The following is a 22,021-nucleotide window of genomic DNA, read 5'->3' on the forward strand; positions in this document are numbered from 1 at the left end:
GAACATTAAATGCCTCTCAGTAGATCTGTGTTTGCTAAGATGGAACAAAGTCAGTAATTAAAAGTTAATGAGCTAGAACAAGGAAGTTAGTAAAAGAAGGTGACAGCGTCTTGCATCATTGTGCAGCACATGGCCCAAGATGGTCCTAAGCTTTGTCTTAGACACCAAAACAAACTGCACTGAGTTCATCGTTCTACTTTGAAAAACACCAGCATATCATACAGTCATGCTAAAGTCTCTGCTGTTTCCTGCTGCAGAACAATGCTGACAGTGTCTGTTAGATTCATCAGGCTCAAGATGATGGATGTGAAGACAGGAGACTAAGTAAAGTGACTGGATTCAGTTGACTCTTCGTGGTTAAGAGTCAAAGGTAAAGCCTTATAAGTAAAGTTACATTACACACAGCCTAGCCAAATAAGTCTCTACCTGGTTTTAACTCCTTACATTACTGCAGTGTAATGTGTTGTGTTTCAATGGAAAAAGGTCATATGGTCTGATGAGTCCAGATTGACCCTGTTCCAGAGTGATGGGTGCATCAGGGTGAGAAGAGAGGTGGATAAAATGATTACCCATCATGCCTAGTGCCTACTGTACAAACCTGTGTGGGCAGTGTCATGATCTGGGGTTGCTTCAGTCAGTCTGTTCTAGGGTGAGCAACGGTATGACTTTGTTGTGTGGACAGTGCCACAGAACCTGAAGGGAATTCATGTGACACATATTGAATTCTTGGCAATTTGCCCTCCGTGATTTTGTGACAGAATTATGACCAGAACATTTGTTTTGTGCGACTGGAATTATGTTTCATCAAGTAGATGAATAGTCATGATAGACAGTTGTGTGTCTACTGTAAATGGACTCATACAGTAGAGATGCAATTGCAATACCTGAAGTTGGATATCTGATGATACTTGTATTGGCACCACAACAGTTTTTTTCTTTATTTTTAATAAACACACAGAAATTGTGAAAAAGTAATTGTATTCTAATGATTTCATCCCCTTTATTGGTATGAAAAGACATTACCCTGTTTGTCTGATAGCTGAAACTTGTGATGTTTTTGGTGTTACTCTGTTTTAAGAGTTCTGAATCACTAAAACAGTATACTTTGAATGATCCTGCATACACAAGTTTTTGTGAGAACTTCACAAGACAACACACTAATACACTATCTGCAAATTTTAGCTGTAATGTCAATTTAAGTCACATAGTTACTGTCAGTTAATGACAGCTGACCTAGTGTGATGTTTATAATTAAACTAAAGCTGTTGCCTTGCTTGTCCTGGTGACTGCATTTCTTTGTAGATCTGTGCTATTAGCCTACTTCATAGTGCATTTGTTTGTCATAATTTGTGCAATAACACTTTCACTACAGGCTTTATGTCATCTTACTACATACTTTTAATTCACAAAAACTAGAGGTCAACCAATGGTTTTTAAATATATTGTATTATATTAATCACTATGAGTTCTAATAGCAAAAACATATAGCTGATCAATTTGCTGATGTCACTACCTCCTGAAAACAACTATGACACTGTTGGTAGTTAGCTATTTTTGTCTTAATTAGAAACTAGAAGGCTGTTGATCTAAAAACCTCAAGTGGTGCCAGGCACAGCAAACCCTGGCCCTCGCATGCATTGTAGCTTATTTTGGCATCGATCCAGCTGATGTCATCATGTCTATGCATGTGCTGATGTCAGCATATCAATGTGCCAAGTTTGAAGTAAATTGAAACAAAATTGATGTCTTTATAGACATTTGAAATTTCGTCCATCATAAGTATTTGGAGAAAAAAAAAGTTTTTAAAAATTCATTAAAAAATTGGACCTTTGACCTACTTTTCCTAAAATGTAATCAGTTCTGTTCTTGGTCGCTGGCAATATATAAACCCAATTTGGTATGAATTCAATGGTCATTCAATAGTCATTTAATAGTTTTGCTGCTAGAGTGTTAACAAAGAAAGAAAGAAACAAACAATACCCCTTGCCCTCCCTTTGGGGGGGTTGGGTAATTAATGAATCAGTTAATCATTCTCATTGAACATCAAGCTCAAGATAAATAGTGACAAATATTAGCCATTGGCCACTGAACCACACTCTGCCAGTCCTTATTGGCACCTGTTAATCGGTTTGGCAGGTTAATCTATCATTCTCCGATAAAAACATCAGACCATGGATTCTGAATTGGTATATTTATTGGTGAAAATGAGTCTGAGATCTTGTATACAGTAAGCTGTTGGATTTATTTAGTGTGGGCAGTAGCTGTAATGCACTAAAGTGTACTTAATATTTGAAGGACTCGGAATGAGGTTGCAGTCCTTGGTCAGTGAAGGTCAGGATGTAATAACGTCGTGGATGACGTGTCACCCACCGATGCTCCTGACATTTTTCATTCAGGTCAGGTTAAAGAAACTTTGGCTAGTCTGAACATGTGGTTTGACCTGCTGTGGTTCCTCTTGTCCTTCAGCCTTTGCTCTCTCAGCCAAGAGGATGACTGTGGCTGGAAATCACAGCAAAAACCTTTCAACAAATAAGCTGTCCTAAGCCAGCAGCTTCTTACTTCCTGACAGCAGAGGAAAAGCTGTCAGCCAGCCCACTGTGGTGTGTCGGCTTTATGTGCGGGATGTGTATGTACTTTTTTCAAGTACAGATTGCTCTATGTACAGGATAAGATGTGTGCACGCCAGTGTCAGAAATTAGAGGCTAAAGGCTGAATGTCATGGGTGATATATGTACTGCCAGAGAATCGTAGCTGGAGTGATGTTTAACCAGATGAAAATTAAAGCTTCTTTGTTAGAATGGATAGATTTGTTGTTTTACTTTCAGTCTCTTGTCAGTAAAGTGCTTTAGTCATTTATCTTTAAGAGAGGTTTGAGATCTTTGTTCTAACTCTCCATGAAACATCTGTGACTTAATTTACTGTTTGTGATGGCAGCTTCATTGTCATAGTTGTGTTTAAAGCAGTTAAGGGGGCTCTCTGTGAAGTACAGTTACATCAAAATATCGGCCTGAAATCAGAAGACCGCTCATACAATGTGGCGATTGCTCTTGATGACAGATGTGGGCTTTTATATGTGATTTAATCTCAGATGTTTTGATTTGCAAAATAATGACAGTGGAGCATCTACATCAGTAGCCAAGCTGTTTTCACATTTGGGACGTGAACAGCTGTCTGAGCTCTTTTGCATGAGCTTTGCTGTTAATTTTACACTGATGGATGATCAGGTGTAACCAGTATGTGATATGTATGTGAGCTACTAATAGTAACAGAGGTGTAACGGTACAGAAAAATTTTGGTTTGGTACGTTTTCGGTACAGGGACCTTCGGTTTGACACATTTTCGACATATTTTTGGTACAGTGAAAGAGACCCATTTCATTAAAAAAAAAACAACTTTAAATATAACCGATCTTCACGAAACAATGCCAGTGTCTTATAGAACTCAGCGCTCTTGTTTTGTCAATTTGTCTCTCTCCATTGACATAACTGACAGGGAATCTGAAATGCTCCCTAATTGGAGACCTTAGAGAAGACGGAGGGTCTTCCAACTCCTGTGACGCTGCTCTGAGCTGCCATGCTGGTTCACATTCAGCATGTGTATTGTGTATGGTGCATGCACTGCTTAGATGTCCGTCGAGAATATCAAATATTGCACTTGGGTTCCACTTGTGGCCACCCTGCTCATACTGTGTGCATTCCACTTCAAGGTTCGTGTGGAAACTTAAGGCGAGTGTTTGCATTCTTCACATTGGCTACATATATTCATTTGGTACACCTCCATGTTGTACTGAAGCCCCAAACCGAAACTGTTCGGTTGAAACGAGTGCACCGTTTCACTAAATAGTAAATGTTAAAAAAGTTAACAAGTGACCAAATGTACGCAATTTTAGGAAGAGCAGGAGACAAGACACTGAGTGAGAATAATGAATTGCCCACAGTATGGCTGAGAGAAGAGAAAAGAATGCCTTTATTGATCTGAATGCAAGGTGCAACTATACTGGACCCAAAACACAAATCCAGTTAAAGAAAGAACTGAAAGGGCACTCTTCAGAAAAATGTGTGTCTCTCTCCATCTCTGGTCTTCTGAACTTCATCTCAAAAGACCTCACCAGTACAAATAGGATTAGTAGAGAAAAACATGGCGATACTCAGGATTTGCACTGCAATGATGCTGTCCAGTTCTCTGTTCTGTTCTCATGAAATAAATAAAATTTTACCTTTCCACTGTTACCAAACAAGCAAGAGTCAAAAATGGGATTAATTATACTACTGGGTAATGTGAAAAATCACCAGAACAGCAGTTAGTTGAACAGTTCTTTCACTCTTAATATTAATGTTATTTCACAGTGATATTTTCTTAAAAGGTGTTTCAAACCTTTAATTATATGTTGAGTTAACTGCATTATCCTCTGGAACCATTACATATTCAGTTCTCAGAGATATTATTTATTACCCCACCCAAAGGGGAGGCAAGGGGTATTGTTTTTGGTTCTGTTTGTTTGTTTGTTAACACTTTAGCAGCAAAACTATTGGTTCAGTTCATACCAGATTGGGTTTGTAGATTGCCAGTGACCCAAAATAGATGTCATTACATTTTGGGAAAGGTAGGTCAAAGTAAAACATTTTATATGACTTTTTAAAAAAATCTTCCCATTTGCTTATAATGGGTGAAATACCTGCAAGGGGCGGGGTTTATTGTGCCTGGCACCACTTGTTTATTTATTTAAGTGCTGTGAGTTACACAGGTCTAACGCTCTCTTTTGTTTCTTATTTCAGGCCTCATGGAGCTGGGGACTCAACGACTGCTGTGCACCAGGGAGCTTGATCCATGCCTGGTTCCCAGCAAACGACCATAAAGGGCGGGAACCTTAATTACCCTTCAGATCCTTTTTCCCATCCCTCCCCCTAAATTTCCCCTGTGGTGATACTGTCCTGTACCGACTGTGGCCCTCAACATGATTGGCAAGCTAAAACAGAACTTGCTGGTGGCCTGTCTGGTCGTCAGCTCGGTCACGGTCTTCTACCTGGGCCGCCACGCCATGGAGTGCCACCATCGCATCGAGGAGCGCAGCCAGCCGGGTGGGATCCTGCCTCTGTCGGCTATTGGTGGCAGCATGCGGACCACTTTACGGACAGGGCAGAATCTCAGCACGCCTTTTGTTTACAGCAAAGACATGCCACTCATCTTCATCGGTGGCGTGCCCCGCAGTGGGACCACACTAATGCGAGCAATGCTGGACGCCCACCCTGAGGTGCGTTGTGGTGAAGAAACCCGTGTCATACCTCGTATACTAGCTATGAAGCAGATGTGGAGCCGCTCTGGCCGAGAGAAGATGCGCTTGGACGAGGCTGGTGTGACAGATGAGGTGCTGGACGCCGCCATGCAGGCCTTCCTGCTGGAAATCATTGTCAAACATGGCGAGCCAGCCAATTTCCTTTGTAACAAGGACCCTTTTGCGCTGAAGTCGCTTTCCTACCTGGCCAAGATCTTCCCCCGTGCCAAGTTTGTGCTTATGATTCGTGACGGTCGGGCGTCCGTTCACTCAATGATCTCTCGGAAGGTGACCATCGCTGGGTTTGACTTAGGCAGCTACCGGGACTGCCTGACCAAGTGGAATCGGGCCATAGAGACTATGTACACTCAGTGCCTGGAGGTGGCTGACAAATGTCTGCCTGTGCACTATGAACAGTTGGTCCTCCATCCTGAGAAATGGATGAGGACACTGCTGAAATTCCTTGACATTCCTTGGAATGATGCTGTCCTCCATCATGAGGAGCTCATTGGAAAAGCTGGAGGAGTGTCTCTTTCCAAGTAAGAGCAACTATTCCCTATTTCCATTCCCAACTCCAAGCCTTAGAAATTCTATATATTAAAATGTATTAATACATTCATATTTTAAGATTTTACACCAAATGTACAGCATATTGTTTTTGGTTTCTTGGATAAATAATACTCAGCATCAACCCTGAAATAACATCCTCTAATTACTGATGTAGTCATATTATTAAAAGACTGTCTTGCTGTCTTTTTTCAGTAGTTTAGATTGTACGCCACTGAAAATATTTTGCAGTTTGTTGGAAATAAGTTTCCTTAGCATGACCAGATTGAATTTAGAGTTTTAGTTTCTTTCACTTTTATTGTGAGCTGTAGTTATTGTAATTGTGTCAGCCAAACAGTGAAACATCCCTTTGACCATTCCCTGTCTTTGATCCCTCCATTCAGTCATTTAGGTGGAAATCATTCATGTCACTACAGCATAGGCTTATGTGGTGACTTTTAAGTATCAATTTATGGATTTAGTTTAAACTGAACTGTCCTGTTCTTTGTTTTAATGTGGGTGGTCTTGTAAAATGGATGTCAGTGACCTTGTGTGGTCTACTGTATGTTAAAACTGACTGTAGAATCCATTAACATACCTCCAACACTTAACAGTGGGGCTTAGTACCACTTTGAGCCACTATCACATCACAGCGTAAACGCCATTGTTCTTTTTCCCGTTGGCATTTTGGACACTGGAATGCAGTTTCCGGAGGCTGTTTGCCGTCCCTGTAGTGACACATTTGTTCCTGTTCTCCTTGATAATGAGGCAGCAGTATCTGCATAGGCTTCATTTTTACAAGATGCCTCCTCTACAACCAGTGATTCATTAAATAGCTCATTGCTGAGGTAATTGTGGTTTGATAAATATTTGTGTGTGTGTGTTGTGTGTGTAGTGTTGTAAGAAGTGATTTGTGCCAGGCCCACAAGCTGCACATGGAAAGCTGGGCCTGCTATATATCACATTCCCAGCGCAATAGATATGAGTTCAGACATGCCCACGTCTACTTAGCTTTTAACTACTTAGCTGGGGGGGGAATATGGATAGGCTATTAACATGGAGAAAAATGACATGTAGGTAAGCGAAGTGTCAAGTCATAGATATCACTTTCTATTTAACCTCAGCTCCCACAGGGCTTTAACAGGAGCAGGCACCTCTGGCTCTGAAATACACCCTTCACCTGTTTTTACAAAGCCTGCAGACTTTCCATCATTTCATTTCATTTGGAAATTAAACACCGTACTGCAGGACATAATGTGGAACCTATTCATTAGTGACTTAAAACATGTGACATTATGTCTGCACTACTGTACTGTAAGCAGGCTTTCCTAATGGCCCGGCCTGGTGTCAGAGTTGTTTTGGTTTCAGTGATTTCAGAGTTGGCCTCTGGAAGTCATTGAGGAAACGCTGAAGGGGTGCAACCCCATTCCTTGCCTGCTGCCTGCCTGACCTCTTTTCCTACCACCCTTTTCCTGCCACGTAGCACCAGAACACACTCTATATCTTCTGTAGACATTTGGGTCATGTTTTGTTATTATCTGCATAAGAGAACACTCGTGGCTTTTATTAACAAGACCAACCATTCATTCAGTTCTGCTCTGAATGCTTTTGCCTTTACTTCATGAACTCCTTTTACTTCCTCTGTAGTTTGAGTTGAGGTGGGATCGCCTCCCTCCAGCTGTCAGTCCAATTTTCCCCGTTTTCCAATGTTGATTAGATTAGATTAGATTAGATTAGATTAGATTAGATTAGATAGAACTTTATTGATCCTTTGATCATAGCCCTTGGGAAATTGAGGAATTTAAGGTAGTTTACTGAAGTATTTCTGTCTTTTGTTTATTTATATGTACACTGTTCCCCATAAACTTAGAATAATTTTGTTTTCAGACACATCCCTCTTTTAATTCCTATTTGGAGGTAAAACTATTTTGTTACAACTTTATGGACAACAGTGTACTTCTACTCCACAGCACCTCAGAGGCAAATTTTTATTCCGTAAGTGCATTTGTCTGACAGTATTAGTTCCTTCTTGTCTCCAAATAAGTTGACTTTCTATGTTAGTAGTGAACTGAGGGATTGTTGAGAAAATTGTCTTCCCTGTTAGTCTAACTTATGTAAAAAATACCCAACAATTAATTGCTCTTTTACTCCCAATGAATGCATTAAAAACTTGAACACTGATTTCTAGGTAATTTTTATTTTCTGCTCTTTTACAGCAACACTACCTACTGTTATCTGAAAGATTGAACCTTTAAGATAAACTCTTTGAAAACCCCTAGGATTCCCTAGAAAATGCATCATCATGAGACTGAAAAAAGCCCTGTTTTTGTGAGCTCATTAAAAAAGGTAGCTTTATGGACGGAGACACTACAAACATGACGATCTTATAGAATATGATGAATTGTTGTAGATTAGATTACTAGTAATAGCCAGTAGTAGTTCAAATGCACTCAACCTTTAACATGTTAAACAGGAAGATTCAACAAACACATGAATGCAGCTTTAAAATGAATTAAACATCAGATATAATAAATTGCTGATAATTTTTACACTTTAACTAAGTTTTGAATGCAGAAATGTTACTTGAAGTGGACTATTTTGACAGTGTGGTATTGGTACTTTTATTAGAATAAAGTGTACTTTTACCTGTTTTTTGTTTTCTTTGAGTGGCACATGTTTTTTTTTTGGGGGGGGGGGGGGGGGGGGGGGGGTTCTTGGTTTTGTTTTTTTTGTTTGTTTTTAGTTTGACCTCAGAGCTCTGGGTCAGTCTCTCAGGGTGCTCATGCACTATTGATATTTGCTGACACATGGGGCTGTCAGTGCTGTGGTGGAAGCATATTCCTTCTAACCCTACGCTAACACTGCATTAAGAGGAGACTGACAAAAATTTAAACCTGTTTTATTTTTTTAAAGGAAAAAAGCCCTCAAGAACAGACAATGACGCTATTTATTTGACCTCTGATCTGGAAGTGGTTACCATGCTCTACTCTTTTTCTTTTACTTTTTTTAGTTGCTGATGAGGTCATGGGAAGAGAGAGGGGCCAGTGAATGAGTCAGACAACTGTACCAGATCCTCTTTTACCACAAATCTTGTGAAGTCTTGCTTTTAAATGCATGTAATCCCAAAGATGATTTCATTATTTTTCAGCATTTGTATTTGAGATCAGTGTAGTCTTTTCAGTCTTTTGGTTCTTTTTTATCAGAGCTGAATCCATCAAAGTTGTTGAAACAACCAGACTGCACAAACATCACATCTTTGTGTATTACCTCATGAAATTACATGTGACTATGTTGGATCACAGAACAACTACTGTCATCACTAATAATAATAATAATAATAATAATAATAATAATAATAATAATAATAATATGAATAATAAATTGCATTTATAAAGCACTTTTCATTCAGCAGAATCTCAAAGTGCTACAGAGAAAAGATAGTCCAATAAAAAACAAAGAAATAAAAAATAAAAATACTGTATCAGGAATAAAAGACTAGGCGAATAAAACAGAGCATCATGGTGGCCCACTAAAAGCCTGTCTGAACGGGAATGTTTTTAGCCCCTTTTTGAAGGAGTCCAGTGACTGAGGAGCTCTGAGGTGGTCAAGGGGGGAGTTCCAGATACGGGGGATGGCAGAGGAGAAGGCCCGGTCTCCCATGATCCAAAGTTTAGTTCTGGGGGGGAGGAGGAGGTTGGTGCTGTGGGGCCGGAGACTACAGGTGGAGGTGTGAGGGGTGAGGAGGTCTTTGAGGTAGTCGCTTATTAGGCATTATTATAGGCCTTATTATTATATATTATAGGTAGGCGTTATTATGGAGGCACTTGAAGGTGATCAGGGCGGTCTTATAAGTAATTCTGTAGGGGATTGGTAGCCAGTGGAGGTTATGGAGGATGGGAGTGATATGTTCTTTTTTATGGGTCCATTTGAGGATTCTGGCAGCACTGTTTTGAATGTACTGAAGTTTTTGCAGCTGTTTTTTGGGGATCCCATAAAGAAGGGCATTACAGTAGTAGCAGCTTTGAGGAGACTAGGGGTGTAACGATAAGAAAATTTCATATCACGGTTATTGTGTCCAAAATTATTAAGGTTATCATTATTATCGCGGTATTGTTGTAATGTGTTCAAAATGTTCAAAAACTACTTATACACACACTGAAATAATGTAACCAAGTTGTATTAAAAAAAATAAAATAAATAAAATAACACACACAATGTACTTTCTGTTGGCAGAAACATTAAAATATTAACATGTAAACATCAAACATACAAATGTACATTAAAGATGGCACCTTATTGCCATAAGAGATATCTGCAACAGGGGTGGGAATTAATAGGATTTTATCAATATCAATGCCATTGTCCATTCTGCTTACCAGTCCAATTCTGTATCAATTCTCCTATTGATTCCTGAGTGGTTTTTGAATGGGAAAAAAAGTAGTTGGACAGGTCATAGTGGAGTTCGTTTGACTATTTTCTAGATCACATCCTTCACAATGTCACACATATACACTATTGTACACACACAAACAGAAAGTGAAACACAGTCATATTTTCCTGAACTGTTTAATGAACAAATGTTAATATTCTGAAAGAATGAGGATTTTAAAACATTAGGCTGATCTGATCCAGACTGGTCAGTGGTTCACTCCTGGTGAGTGACAGACAAACCACAACAGTGTCATATGGTCCAGTTCCTCTGGAGGTCAGTCACTGGGTTGCTGCTTCTCCAGGAAATGAGCATCACTGTGATTTTCAAAGTGCGGTAATTGAACACGGTTATCATGATAATTAGAATTTAAACGCTAATACTAACCGTCAGAAATTTTACCGTGGTTTATCATTATACCAGTAATCGTTACATCCCTAGGAGACAAAGGTGTGGACAAGCTTTTCTGCATCTGAAACACTGAGAGAGGGGCGGAGTTTGGTCACTTGATGTTTCATCACTTGATGTATGCAATAGATGATGACTGATTGACTTGTGCCAAAGATTCAAAGGTGCATCCAATGACTTTAGTGTTCTATTTCTATTGTAATCTTTGCATACTTGATAACTACTTTATATAGATTTTACAGCTGACTCAGATGGAGAGGTGCCTTGACTTTTATTATCGCAATGGATGACCCCTTCTTTGTAAAATATCTGAATAGTTAGGCTACAAATTTATTAAATAACCTTTATTTTGACATGACAGATGAACTTGCCAATGTCAGTCAACAAGACCGATGTGATGGCCAGTGTATCTGTGCATCTTGCAGAGATCACTTTGCTTTAATTTGACTACTCTTTAGTTAGGGCTGGGTGATAAAACGATAACAATATATATCACGATATAACTCTTCCTCAATAGAAATATGAGACATGCTCGATACAATTTCGATAGAATTTATTTGTTCTTGTTTTGAGAGACATAAGAACAGCCAATCATAATTAAGTAGCGCCACACTGAACCAATCATACTAGAGCTACGTCAAATTAGGTTGACACACACAGCACAGGTGTAAGAGCAGCTGTAGCACACATGCTAATGCTTGGACTGCCGTGGGAGATAATGAGTGTTCCCTCAGGAGGAAATGTGACCAACAACTCGGGTGACCTGGTTACTGACAAGTAGGGTGCGAACCGTTTGGTTTCGGGCCTTTCAATACAATATGGATACACATGTAGCCTATGTGCAGAACGCAAACACTCAACGCAGTAAAATTGACAAGACATTTACGGATTCGCACTTCACGGCTCAATAGATCATCGGTCAATAATCATTGAGACACCAATGATGGCTCTATGCGGCTTTGGTAACACAGAGAGGTTACTACAATGCTGTTTTTATCCAAACAAACGCTCCTTAATGATCAGTAGACAGCATTGCCTCCAATGTGGAGCCAGTTAGTGAGCGCTAGTTTAAGGACCGTCTGCAAAGTGCTAATCGGAAAATTTCGACATATTTAAAATTCAATAACTTTGCTTTTACTCAGTGAAATGGCACCAGATTTATCTCACACACCCATGAACCCCTTCTGCACACACTATACCACTTGGATTAGCCAAATGTCATACACAGATGAGCAGAAATGTAATATGAGGTACATCTCTGTATTTAAATGGGCCTATATAGTCTGTCACTAAAGGATGTATTGTTTGCCTGTTTGTTTAAACAGTTTTATAATGTTCTTCAGCACATCTTTCATGTTCAACCTCTTACAGAAAAGTTATATTTAAATCAAAAATAACATTCTGATGTCTTCACAACTAATTTATGAGTAACAGAAAATTTAAGCTTGACAAAAATAGTGATTTGATTTATATCGTGATACATATCGATATTGTGTGATATGAAAAAAAATATATAGTGATATTATTTTTTTCCATATCGCCCAGCCCTATCTACAGTTCACAGTACCACATTTCCAAGGTAACTACTGAAAAGTGCCATCTTCAGTAGAAGTATGTCTGACTGAGAGACTGAAACAGACTCTCATCAGTGTTTTCTTTTTTTTTGTTACCAGAGATGAAACAACACAAACCAGCATAAAAGATAGAGATATCCTTAAGGATACAAGGGTATATTACTCTAAAGTTTACCTTAACCTGCAGTCAGATTTGTTGTGTTTCTGACTGAGGTAACATGGAGACTCAAGTGCTCTTCAGTCATGGTAGGATTGTGAGGGCTCTTGAGGTTCTCAGAAAGGTCACAGTGTCCTTGCCTCTCATCACATTCTCATCTCTTGTACCAGCAGTCATGGGTAACACTGGAAAATCATCTTCAGTGGGCATGTTTGAACAAAGATGATTAGCTTTGTTCTTAGAGCTACAGTGGGATGCAAGGATGCTTGAGACGGACAACGTGAGAGTGTTTTCGATCCAGATGCACATCTGTGGTCATTCAGTGCACATTGCCCCCACACAAATTGATTCTTATTAAATATTAATGAAAGGGACCATCACTAGAGCCCTTTGAGCTGACCTGAGATAAGCATGGAGACACTGCATTGTCTGTCATGTCTACATATCAAACAAGCTACTGTTAACAGTAACAGCTAACAGATCTCAGTATGATTACCCTTAGATTGCTGCTCCATTATACTGAGCGACAATCTAACATGATATTTCCATAACACTGAGTGTCACTTTGATGCTAGTGATTCCTACCAGGTTCTTTTTCCTGAAAAAATGTATGGAAACAATTGTACTGATTGGTTTTCTTCATGTGTAAATTAATGGAATGAGCAGTGTACAGTTTTAACCTCCACAGTCTTCAGCCTCAGTGGCTTATAATTCAAAGCCACATCTCTTTATTACTAGCTTAGGTTTGACCACTGGTTTTCATCAGAATGGACTACAAAGCCACATTAAATACTAACATTAATTCAGGCTAGAGATGTAACAACATGAAATTTCATATCACAGTTATTGTGACCAAAATTATCATGGTTACCATTATTGTTGCAATATTGTTGAAATGTGCTCAAAATGTTCAAAAAGTACTAATACACACACTGAAATAATTTAACCAAGTTTTATTTTGAAACAAACAAAAAAAAAACAAATAAAATAACATGCATAATGTACTTTCTGTTGGCAGAAACATTAAAATATTAACATGTTAACATCAAACATACAAATGTGCATTAAAGATGGCACCTTATGGCCATAAGAGGTAACTGCATTTTGTGCAGATTGTAGATAAGAACCAAGAGTACTTTTCTTTACACTAAGCACTCAAGACTAGATCTAGTCTTACAGATTTAAGAACTGGTACAGAAAGAACACTTTCAGTGTTTCATGTACCTTATTTATGAAATCAAATGTGCATATAAAAGCAACACTACTATTTGTGTGTGAAGTGCTGCCCCCCTTCACGGAGACTTTTTTTCTCCATTTTCTGCAGACTGATTGACCATCTTCAGTTAGTGTCACCTCAGCATCCTCAAAAATCCAAAATACGTCTAAACTTCTGACTTGGTTCCTTTTAGCGGGGGAAAAACTCCAGAGTGCTGTCCGTGTGGCCAGAGTCTTGCACCAGGTCGGGTACCCATGGGTACCCAACAGGTAACCTGCAAGAACATGCGGGGACAGGTAAAAAAAGCATTTTCGCAGGTATGGGCATGGGTAAAATTTAATGAAATGCAGGTGGGTAGTAGGCATGGAAATGAAAAAATAAAAAAAGATTCATGGATGAAAATAATTTTCAGGACATTTAATGATGATGATCATCTAGTTTCACCTTGGTTGAGCCACAGCTGTTTTGTTTTATAGTGAAGTGAGCCTCACCTCTGTTTACATCCGGCCACAGACGAGATTGAGCAGCATATATTAGAGATTCATTGATGGTGTGCGGTTTAGCCAAAAAGTCCTTAAAAGTTACTGTGTAGACAATGTGTTTAATCATGGGTCGGGTCTAATGTACGGGTGGGTGTAGATTAGACTGTTTTTAGCTTACTGGTCGACAGGCCGTAAACTATTGTTGTCATGCGGCATCGGTCGTCGTCCTTGTCTGTCGTCTGTTACAAAAATTTCAATCGTCTTCTTCTCCAAAACTACAAATCTGATTGACTTCAAACTCGGTATACAGCTTCTTTATGATGATGTCAACAAAAGTTAGTGAAATTATTTGGATCTGGATCTGATTCTGGATTTGGTGTAACTTTGAAAAATTTCCCCATTATAAGCGATAGGAAGTGGATGGATGCAATAACTCAGTAAATATAAATGATCTCCAGTGTAAATGTCTCCAGTCCAGCCCTGATGGGGAGATGACCAAAACATAATGTCCACATGCTGATCAGGATCTTCTTCTGGATCCGGGAACTTACGGAAAATTTAACATGGGCTGTTATGGGGAAAAAATTTCAAAGCTTTTAATTTGGCCGGTAAGCTACAGGGCCATTGGTCCTATTTTTTTTAAAAATGCGGGTAGCGGGTTGGTTTGTGGTACTCAGCTTTGCAGGTATGGGCGGGTGCGGGTTTGGACAAGTGGACCAGTGCAGGACTATGTGTCCGGGTGCCTTCCACCATGTTTCAGAGGCCAAACATTGCAAAGTGCACATGTGCGCCTGGAGTGCTGCTGCTTCTTCAGGAAATGAGCAGTATCACCGGGAGTTTTTCAAAGTGCCATGATTTAATAGTTAGAATTTGAAACAGTAATGCTAACTGTCTGGAATTTTACCGCAGTTTATTATTATACTGGTAATCGTTACATCCCTAATTCAGTCAGGCTATCTTTATGTTGTGTCATCTAAAATGGACACCCTGGATAGGCCTTGTATCAGTGAGCAGGAGGTGCAAAGTGTTTTGCGATGGCTGGAGGTATCGGTAAGCTCCACTTACTCTTTAGCTTACCGGCCAACAGGCAGTAAACTATTGTCGTCATGCGGCGTCCGGCGGCGTCTGTCGTCCGTTACAAAACTTTCAATTGTCTTCTTCTCCGAAACTACAATTCCTATTGACTTCAAACTCGGTATACAGCTTCTTTATGATGATGTCAACAAAAGTTAGTGAAATTATTTGGGTCTGGATCTGATTCTGGATTTGGTGCCACTTTGAAAAATTTCCCCATTATAAGAGATAGGAAGTGGATGGATGCAATAACTCAGTAAATATAAATGATATCCAGTGAAAATTTCTACAGTCCTGCCCTGATGGGGAGATGACCAAAACATAATGTCCACATGCTGATCAGGATCTTCTTCTGGATCCAGGAACTTACAGAAAATTTAACATGGGCTCTTAAGGGGAAAAAATTTCAATCGTCTTCTTCTCCCAAACTCCAGTTCTGATTGACTTCAAACTTGGTATACAGCTTCTGTATGATGATGTCAACACAAGGGATTGAAATTATTTGGATCCGGATCTGATTCTGGATTTGGTGTGACTTTGAAAATTTTTCCCGTTATAAGACATACGAAGTGGATTGACCCAATAAATCAGTATCAATGATGTCAAGTTGGAATTTGAATTTTTTACAGATCTGATTGGAATATGACCAAAACATGGGCTATTTCTGTAATAGAATAAATACACAGAACTGGGTGATAATAAATGGCATCTGGATACATTTCCCAAAGCTTTTAAATTGGCCGGTAAACTACAGGGCCATTGGTCCTATTTTTTGTTTTTTATATTACCTTTTGGAGTGTTTGAATTCAAGGCTGTCATAGGTATAAAAAAACAAAAACAAAAAGGAAAGGAGAGCAAATGGAAGAAGTTAAAACTGAGCCAATATACGGGGTGTCCCATAAGTCTCCATACATAGGAGACATAATACATTCCACACATATATGGTTCTAACATGTATTTCTTTATATTTCTTCTTTATAGTTCTTCAGCAGTGGAGGACACGCGGTGAAATGTGTTCCTGACAAAATGGCAGTCATATAGAGCATATTATATGAATAAAAATGGTTTATGTCAAGAAACGTTTATTTTCCTATGTATGGAGACTTATGGGACACCCTGTATATTAAAGTTGTTTCAAATGCTTCCGAAGCTGCAGTGTCAAAGTTAACAGGGCCATATGTGTACCATGTTAAAAGCTGTAGGCCAAAGTTGCCCAAGGGTTTTTAGTCACCACAGCACACAGGTCGGTGGTCTGCTTCTCCTGTCTTTTGTCTACAGTCCTACCTTTCCTCTTAATGTGTCCTGATAACAGTTTTCTGTAAGAGGAGCCCAGCTACAAGTAGCCTTCGGGGCAGCACAGTTACCTCTTACCATCATGAACATTTTGCCCCCCCCCCTCAAGTAGTCTGGCCACAGTGCATTAAAGTCAACCCCCATGACACCTGGTGGAAAATGCCTCTTGTGCACCGCAACCACCAGCTCTCTACCATCCCACAGCTTCAGGTCTCTATCTATATGAGAATCTGGATCAGCGGGCAGCCAGGCCCCAGAGCGGGACCTTGTCTTAGCATTAACATCAATTACCTGGCCTTGATTTAGTGGAGACCTCGCCTAGCTGAGAGACTCACTCCATTACTTATCCCAGAGCAGGGAGCTGCTCCACCCCTCCAACCTGACTCTGCATCCTATTTGTGATCTGGATGTCTCTATCTGATTGGCTCTTATTAGCTGTTGGTGATACAGAACACCACCTTGGGTAAAGGAGGCCCGCTGATGAATAATTGACGAGCTGGAGACCATTAAGAGCATCAGCTTGAAGGGAAGTGGTCATGTGACGGGCAGAGAGGGTTTCTGTCACATCACAGTTAAAAGCAGAGAGAAGCAAATTGTGTGTGTGTGTTTTTCTTTTTTTACTTACGGTTTCCTCCCTACTAATAAGAATGATTCAGATGTTAAAGGTGCAGTCCTATTTTTCTTGATTTAGTTTTACAGGAAAATCTGTTTGCTTATCATATCCAGCACAAAGAACAAATTTGTTTTGTGATAAGATGCATCATGGGAAAAGCAGGATCTAGTGTTTTTAGAGCTTAACTGTACCAGGCACCGAAGTCAGGGAATCTTTCTTTGCTGCTTTGTTTGTTTGTTTATTTCGGTTGTAACATTAAAACCAAACAACAAAACGATTTATATTTAAAAAGAAAGGAAAACATTCGAAAAGCAGCAGGATGAAGTTTCACCTATAATCTCCCGCCCCCTTAGCTTTTGATTTTTTTTTTTTTTTTTTTATCTTGACCTGGTTTTTTTGCAGAAGGGGTTTTTAGTTTTGAAATCATTTGGTTACAGTAGATGTGCATCATAATTTGTTAAGGCACTATATTATTAAGACTAGTGGGAATATGTGTGTTGCTTCACTGTGTTAGATTTCTGGATGGAAGAATTGCTGCTGTTGAAAGCTAACTGGGATGCTAATAAACAAACACAAGAAAATAAAATCCACAATTCTTATGTAACTTTTTACCTTTATGGATTGCAGCTTCGTCATTTTCAGCTACTCTTCAAATATACTAATATGTAACTTGAATGAATGTATAATGGATAAGTTGTCCCCATTTAGCTCTTTATTTCTCCCATTTTATGTCATATTTTTTTCCCCACAACTAAGCATTTAGAAAGACTTTAATATCTGTCCAAATTCTTTTCATTTGAACCTAACTGTTCAAATGCAAATAGTTTTAAGTTATGCGGAAATAATCCAAGGATCATCCCCTAGGGCACACAGGTAACCCCATACTGATAATATCAGATGTGATTTATGCCATGTTGTCACAGAATTGTTTAACTTTAGTGCAGCCCTAAAGGCAGTGAAATACTGTACCTTCTCTTTAGATGTGATTTAATCCAATAAATCAGAATTATTATTATCTCAGTGACAAATAACATATAGGGAGTAATGTATGTACACATGATCATTTTATTTGAAATGCTATCAGAAAGTGAGTCTTGACAAACTTCCATTTATTTGCAGAGATTTCTACATCAGCTGTCTTGGCATAGCCTGAGGACTTTGTAGATTGACTTGGACCAGTTTTCTGACTTGCATCTCGTTCTACTTTTTGGCAGTGTAAAACAAACTTTAGTCAGTCTTTAATTTTAATGTTTTAAGATCAGTGTTGAAAATATGCAGATTAAAGTTGGAACTCAAAAAGTCACTGTCCATGAATTTGCTGGATGTTGTCAAACTAACTTAATTGTTTAATCTATATATCTATACATAAAAAATTCAAGCTCAAACCTGCAGTGTGGAGAAACTGGCCGCCCGGACTGTCTGGTCGATGGAGGTTCTCTGAGGTGGGTCGTGGAAGCCGGTCATTCTAGGAATATTAACTTTGATCCACACTCAGCCATAGGTGATAGTAATGCACCTTAACGCTCAAAGCCACCAGCCATGAAACAGAATAAAGGTGACGAAGAAGTCTGTTCTGAGCCGCTGTAGAAACATGACAATGTTTCTGTCCCGTTCATTATTTAAGAGCAGATTCAGCTATTTACTGCTGAAATTTAATAATTATTTCCTTTCTAATGTCAATATTGATACCAGTATTCATGTGTTGCATGGCTGCGGTAGTCAAATAATCAGGTTACAGCTCAAAATTGTACTTTGGTATCAATAAATGAATCTGAATCAATTAATACTTAATCGAATTGATATCAAATCGGATCTAATCTAATCGGGATCAGTCGATTCAGAACATTATGAATTGAAATCGAATCGATCAAGGAAATTAGCCATGATACTCAGCCCTATTAATGAATGTGGTTATCATTTCAATTATAATTTACCTGAGAAAATGATTCAAAATGCTGAACCCTAAACAATAACTACTGAACCCAACATGAAATTAACTGTCAGGTACACACTTGAGAAGCTGCAACTTGTTGCATTTTTTGCCATTTTAACTAGAAAAAAGATCATTGTAATTATTGTTATATTTTTTAGTCATCTGAGCTCAGGTGTGATCTCTAATACAGGTCCACCCTTAAGACCTATCACAGCTGTTTGCACAATGTTGGCATATTCATGTATGATGTAAATGACAGTTCTAAAAAAAATCTCTATCACCCACTTGGACAGGAAAGTGACTCATTCCAAGCATGACTCATCTCTGAATTTCTTTGCGTGTCTCAGTGATGTGTGTGTTGGTGCATGGACGAGACCTTGAGTTGTTTTGTCAAGGGATTGCCAACATCTAACAGGACGCTCAGGCTGATATGTGTTAGCTACACTCAGTGCTTGTCTTTATCAGTTTATGTTCCACGTCAACACTCAGCAGCCTCTTGGGTCTTGATGGAGTTACCTAAAGTGATTCCCCCACCCATTTGTCATGGAGTGGGTATTTGGATCATGGCCCGTCTCTCAAAAACCCATCTCCACCATCCTCCTGAGATGACAAAACCACCTCACTCTATTAATCATGCAGGAGACTATACCCTCACATTGTAAAGACCAATTTCAAAATAAATGGATTAGAGGAAAGTGAAATGCCGTATTGAGAGAGGGAGTCAGACAGGAAAGTAGGACTGCATGCAGTAGATCGACAAAGAGTGTGTTTTGGGAAGAGAGCGACCTTAAAAAGGCTGGACACAGCCAGGGGGATCAGAAAAGAAGTGGGTTTTTGGTTTCAGCACAGCAGAAAAGGCTTTTATTCCAGCAAGAAAGAAATGTTCCTCCTACAAGCTGCCAAAGGAAAATGACAGCGACAGTGGATTCAGAATCTCACCACCATTATTTTTGTGTTCCTGGTCCAGAAGAGAACACAAATGAGTCTGAATAAAAACATACTGTCAGCGATGATAATTCTGATACATATTTTGTCATCAAGTAAACATTAGAAGATATTAGTGGCCTCATACTGGTCTAATGTGAGTCTTAAATGCCAGCCTCCTTTGCACATTTCTTTTGTTCTCAGTTCTAGTCTGGCTCAGGCAAAAAAGTTGTATCCAAGCAACTAATTTGGGCTTAAAGGATAAGTCTGGTGATTTTCTATCTTTTGTTATTGTCAAAAAAGTATTTCCAGTTGGTCTGAAACCACATTTAGTTTATTTAGCTGTGTCTCAGAGCTCCATTGTTGTCTCACTGTGGCATTAGATGACATGCAAGTGACAGATTATACTATAGTACAAGTACAATCTTACTTAAGTAATGGGATGTAAGTATTAGCAGCTGAATGTACTTAAAATACAGAAAGTCAAAGTAGTCTTTATGCAGTTAAATGGTCCCTGTCCGTGTTTTGCTGTGATATTTCATGGTTTTGGATGCATTTTACCATTGCATATGTTTAAGGGTGAGGTCATTTGAACCACTTCAAATCAACCACTGGTGGTAGTTTAAACTACAGCATTGCATCATATAGGCCTATTTGTAGGGTTGTCTCTCTAAAGTTTTGTTTGTTTGTTTTTTTACTGACAGTTTTCAGCTTTGTGGCAATATATTTTCCAGTAAATGCGGGATTTTATTTAATAAACACTTAATCCTTCACTTCCCACAAACATTTAAAATGCATTTTTTTTTATTTGGTTCACACACATGGTTTTCAAGTCAGGATAAGAAAATTGTAATCTGAAAAGTAATGCTTTCAGACAAATGTAGTGGAGTAAAAAGTATTATATTTGCCTCTTAGATGGAGTGGAGTGGAGTAAAAGGTTACATAAAATAGAAGTACTCCGCTGTAGTACACATATTTCAAATGTTTTATTAAATGGAATACTTGATTTCCAGTATTTTTCATTTCCACAGTCTAATGACCATCGCTTTTCACTTTTTCTTGTCATTGCTGTTGTTGGTCTTTCCATAAACATTTCACAGAGGCAAAACAAACTACAACACAGACTTCATCCATAGGGGCTGTAAAGACAGTAATAGAAGTTACTCTGCCACTGTGATGTCAGTGATTCTTTTAATCTCTGTGAATTTCATGCCAAACCAAAGTTTGTATTCCATATTATGCTTGTGGCAGACAATTTTAGCACATGGGTGCTTATACAATATAGATTTATCACACAAATATTGTCTCCACAAAGAGACTTTTCTAGGCTCATCTCTGAAAACAAAAGCCAGTCCACCAGCCCCCCACCTCTTAATATTTAATTTCAGACTATGAATAATTTACCTATCGTACAACATAATGGTAGATTCATTTTAAAAATCTAAAACAGGCTGGCTGATGGAGGATAAGGACATACAGAGCACTATTCATTATACACTCTGAACAGTGAATGTGTAAGGTTTTTGTTTTTATTTTATCATTTATCCAAATGTGTCTTATAGTTAAAAGAGTTTACAAGCTGCAGTTTTTGCCACTGTGAATTAATGGACAGTAGCTTTGTCTGAAAACATGATGACCTCAGTCTGTTCGTGTTTCCAGTTTGATTTTAGTTTTCAGTGTATTTGTTTTTTCAGAGGCTCATCGTGGATAAGAAATCATAATGCAGGTGTTGTAATGCATGGGGATGGGGTAATCATCTGATACACTGAAAGGGTATTTATTTCTGCATATTTAACAGTGACCTGCTGCGAGATGGAGGCTGGAAGGGCGTCTCTAGGAGACTGAGGTCTTTGAGGACAAGCTGAACTAATGCTGGTAGAAAACTGTAACATCATGCAGTGGAAACTTGACAGTGTCCAATATATACTCAGTGTTTTACTCAGTAAGTCTGACAGGATTAGGCCTATTATGATGATTACATAATCACCTTATCACAATGATTTGAGCTTGGGCACAATCATTTTACATGATCTTCATAATTGTCTCCACTCTCTTGTGTGAAAGCTGATTGAACGAAACTAACAGAAACTGTATATTTTT

General features: G+C 38.9%; 1 protein-coding gene across 4 annotated transcripts in view; it reads left to right on the plus strand.

Annotated features, from left to right (window-relative positions):
• tpst1 (tyrosylprotein sulfotransferase 1) overlaps positions 1 to 22,021 on the plus strand; it is a 77,988-nt gene that overhangs the window by 21,416 nt on the left and 34,551 nt on the right. For all 4 annotated transcript variants that reach the window (XM_030152687.1, XM_030152688.1, XM_030152689.1 and 1 more), the window contains exon 2: positions 4,776 to 5,811. In XM_030152687.1, coding sequence (XP_030008547.1) covers positions 4,955 to 5,811 — 857 coding nt within the window. In that variant the 5' untranslated portion in view covers positions 4,776 to 4,954. The remainder of the gene's footprint in view (positions 1 to 4,775; positions 5,812 to 22,021) is intronic.

Source organism: Sphaeramia orbicularis, chromosome 13, assembly GCF_902148855.1.
Source record: "Sphaeramia orbicularis chromosome 13, fSphaOr1.1, whole genome shotgun sequence".
In the NCBI taxonomy this organism is placed as follows: Eukaryota; Metazoa; Chordata; class Actinopteri; order Kurtiformes; family Apogonidae; genus Sphaeramia; species Sphaeramia orbicularis.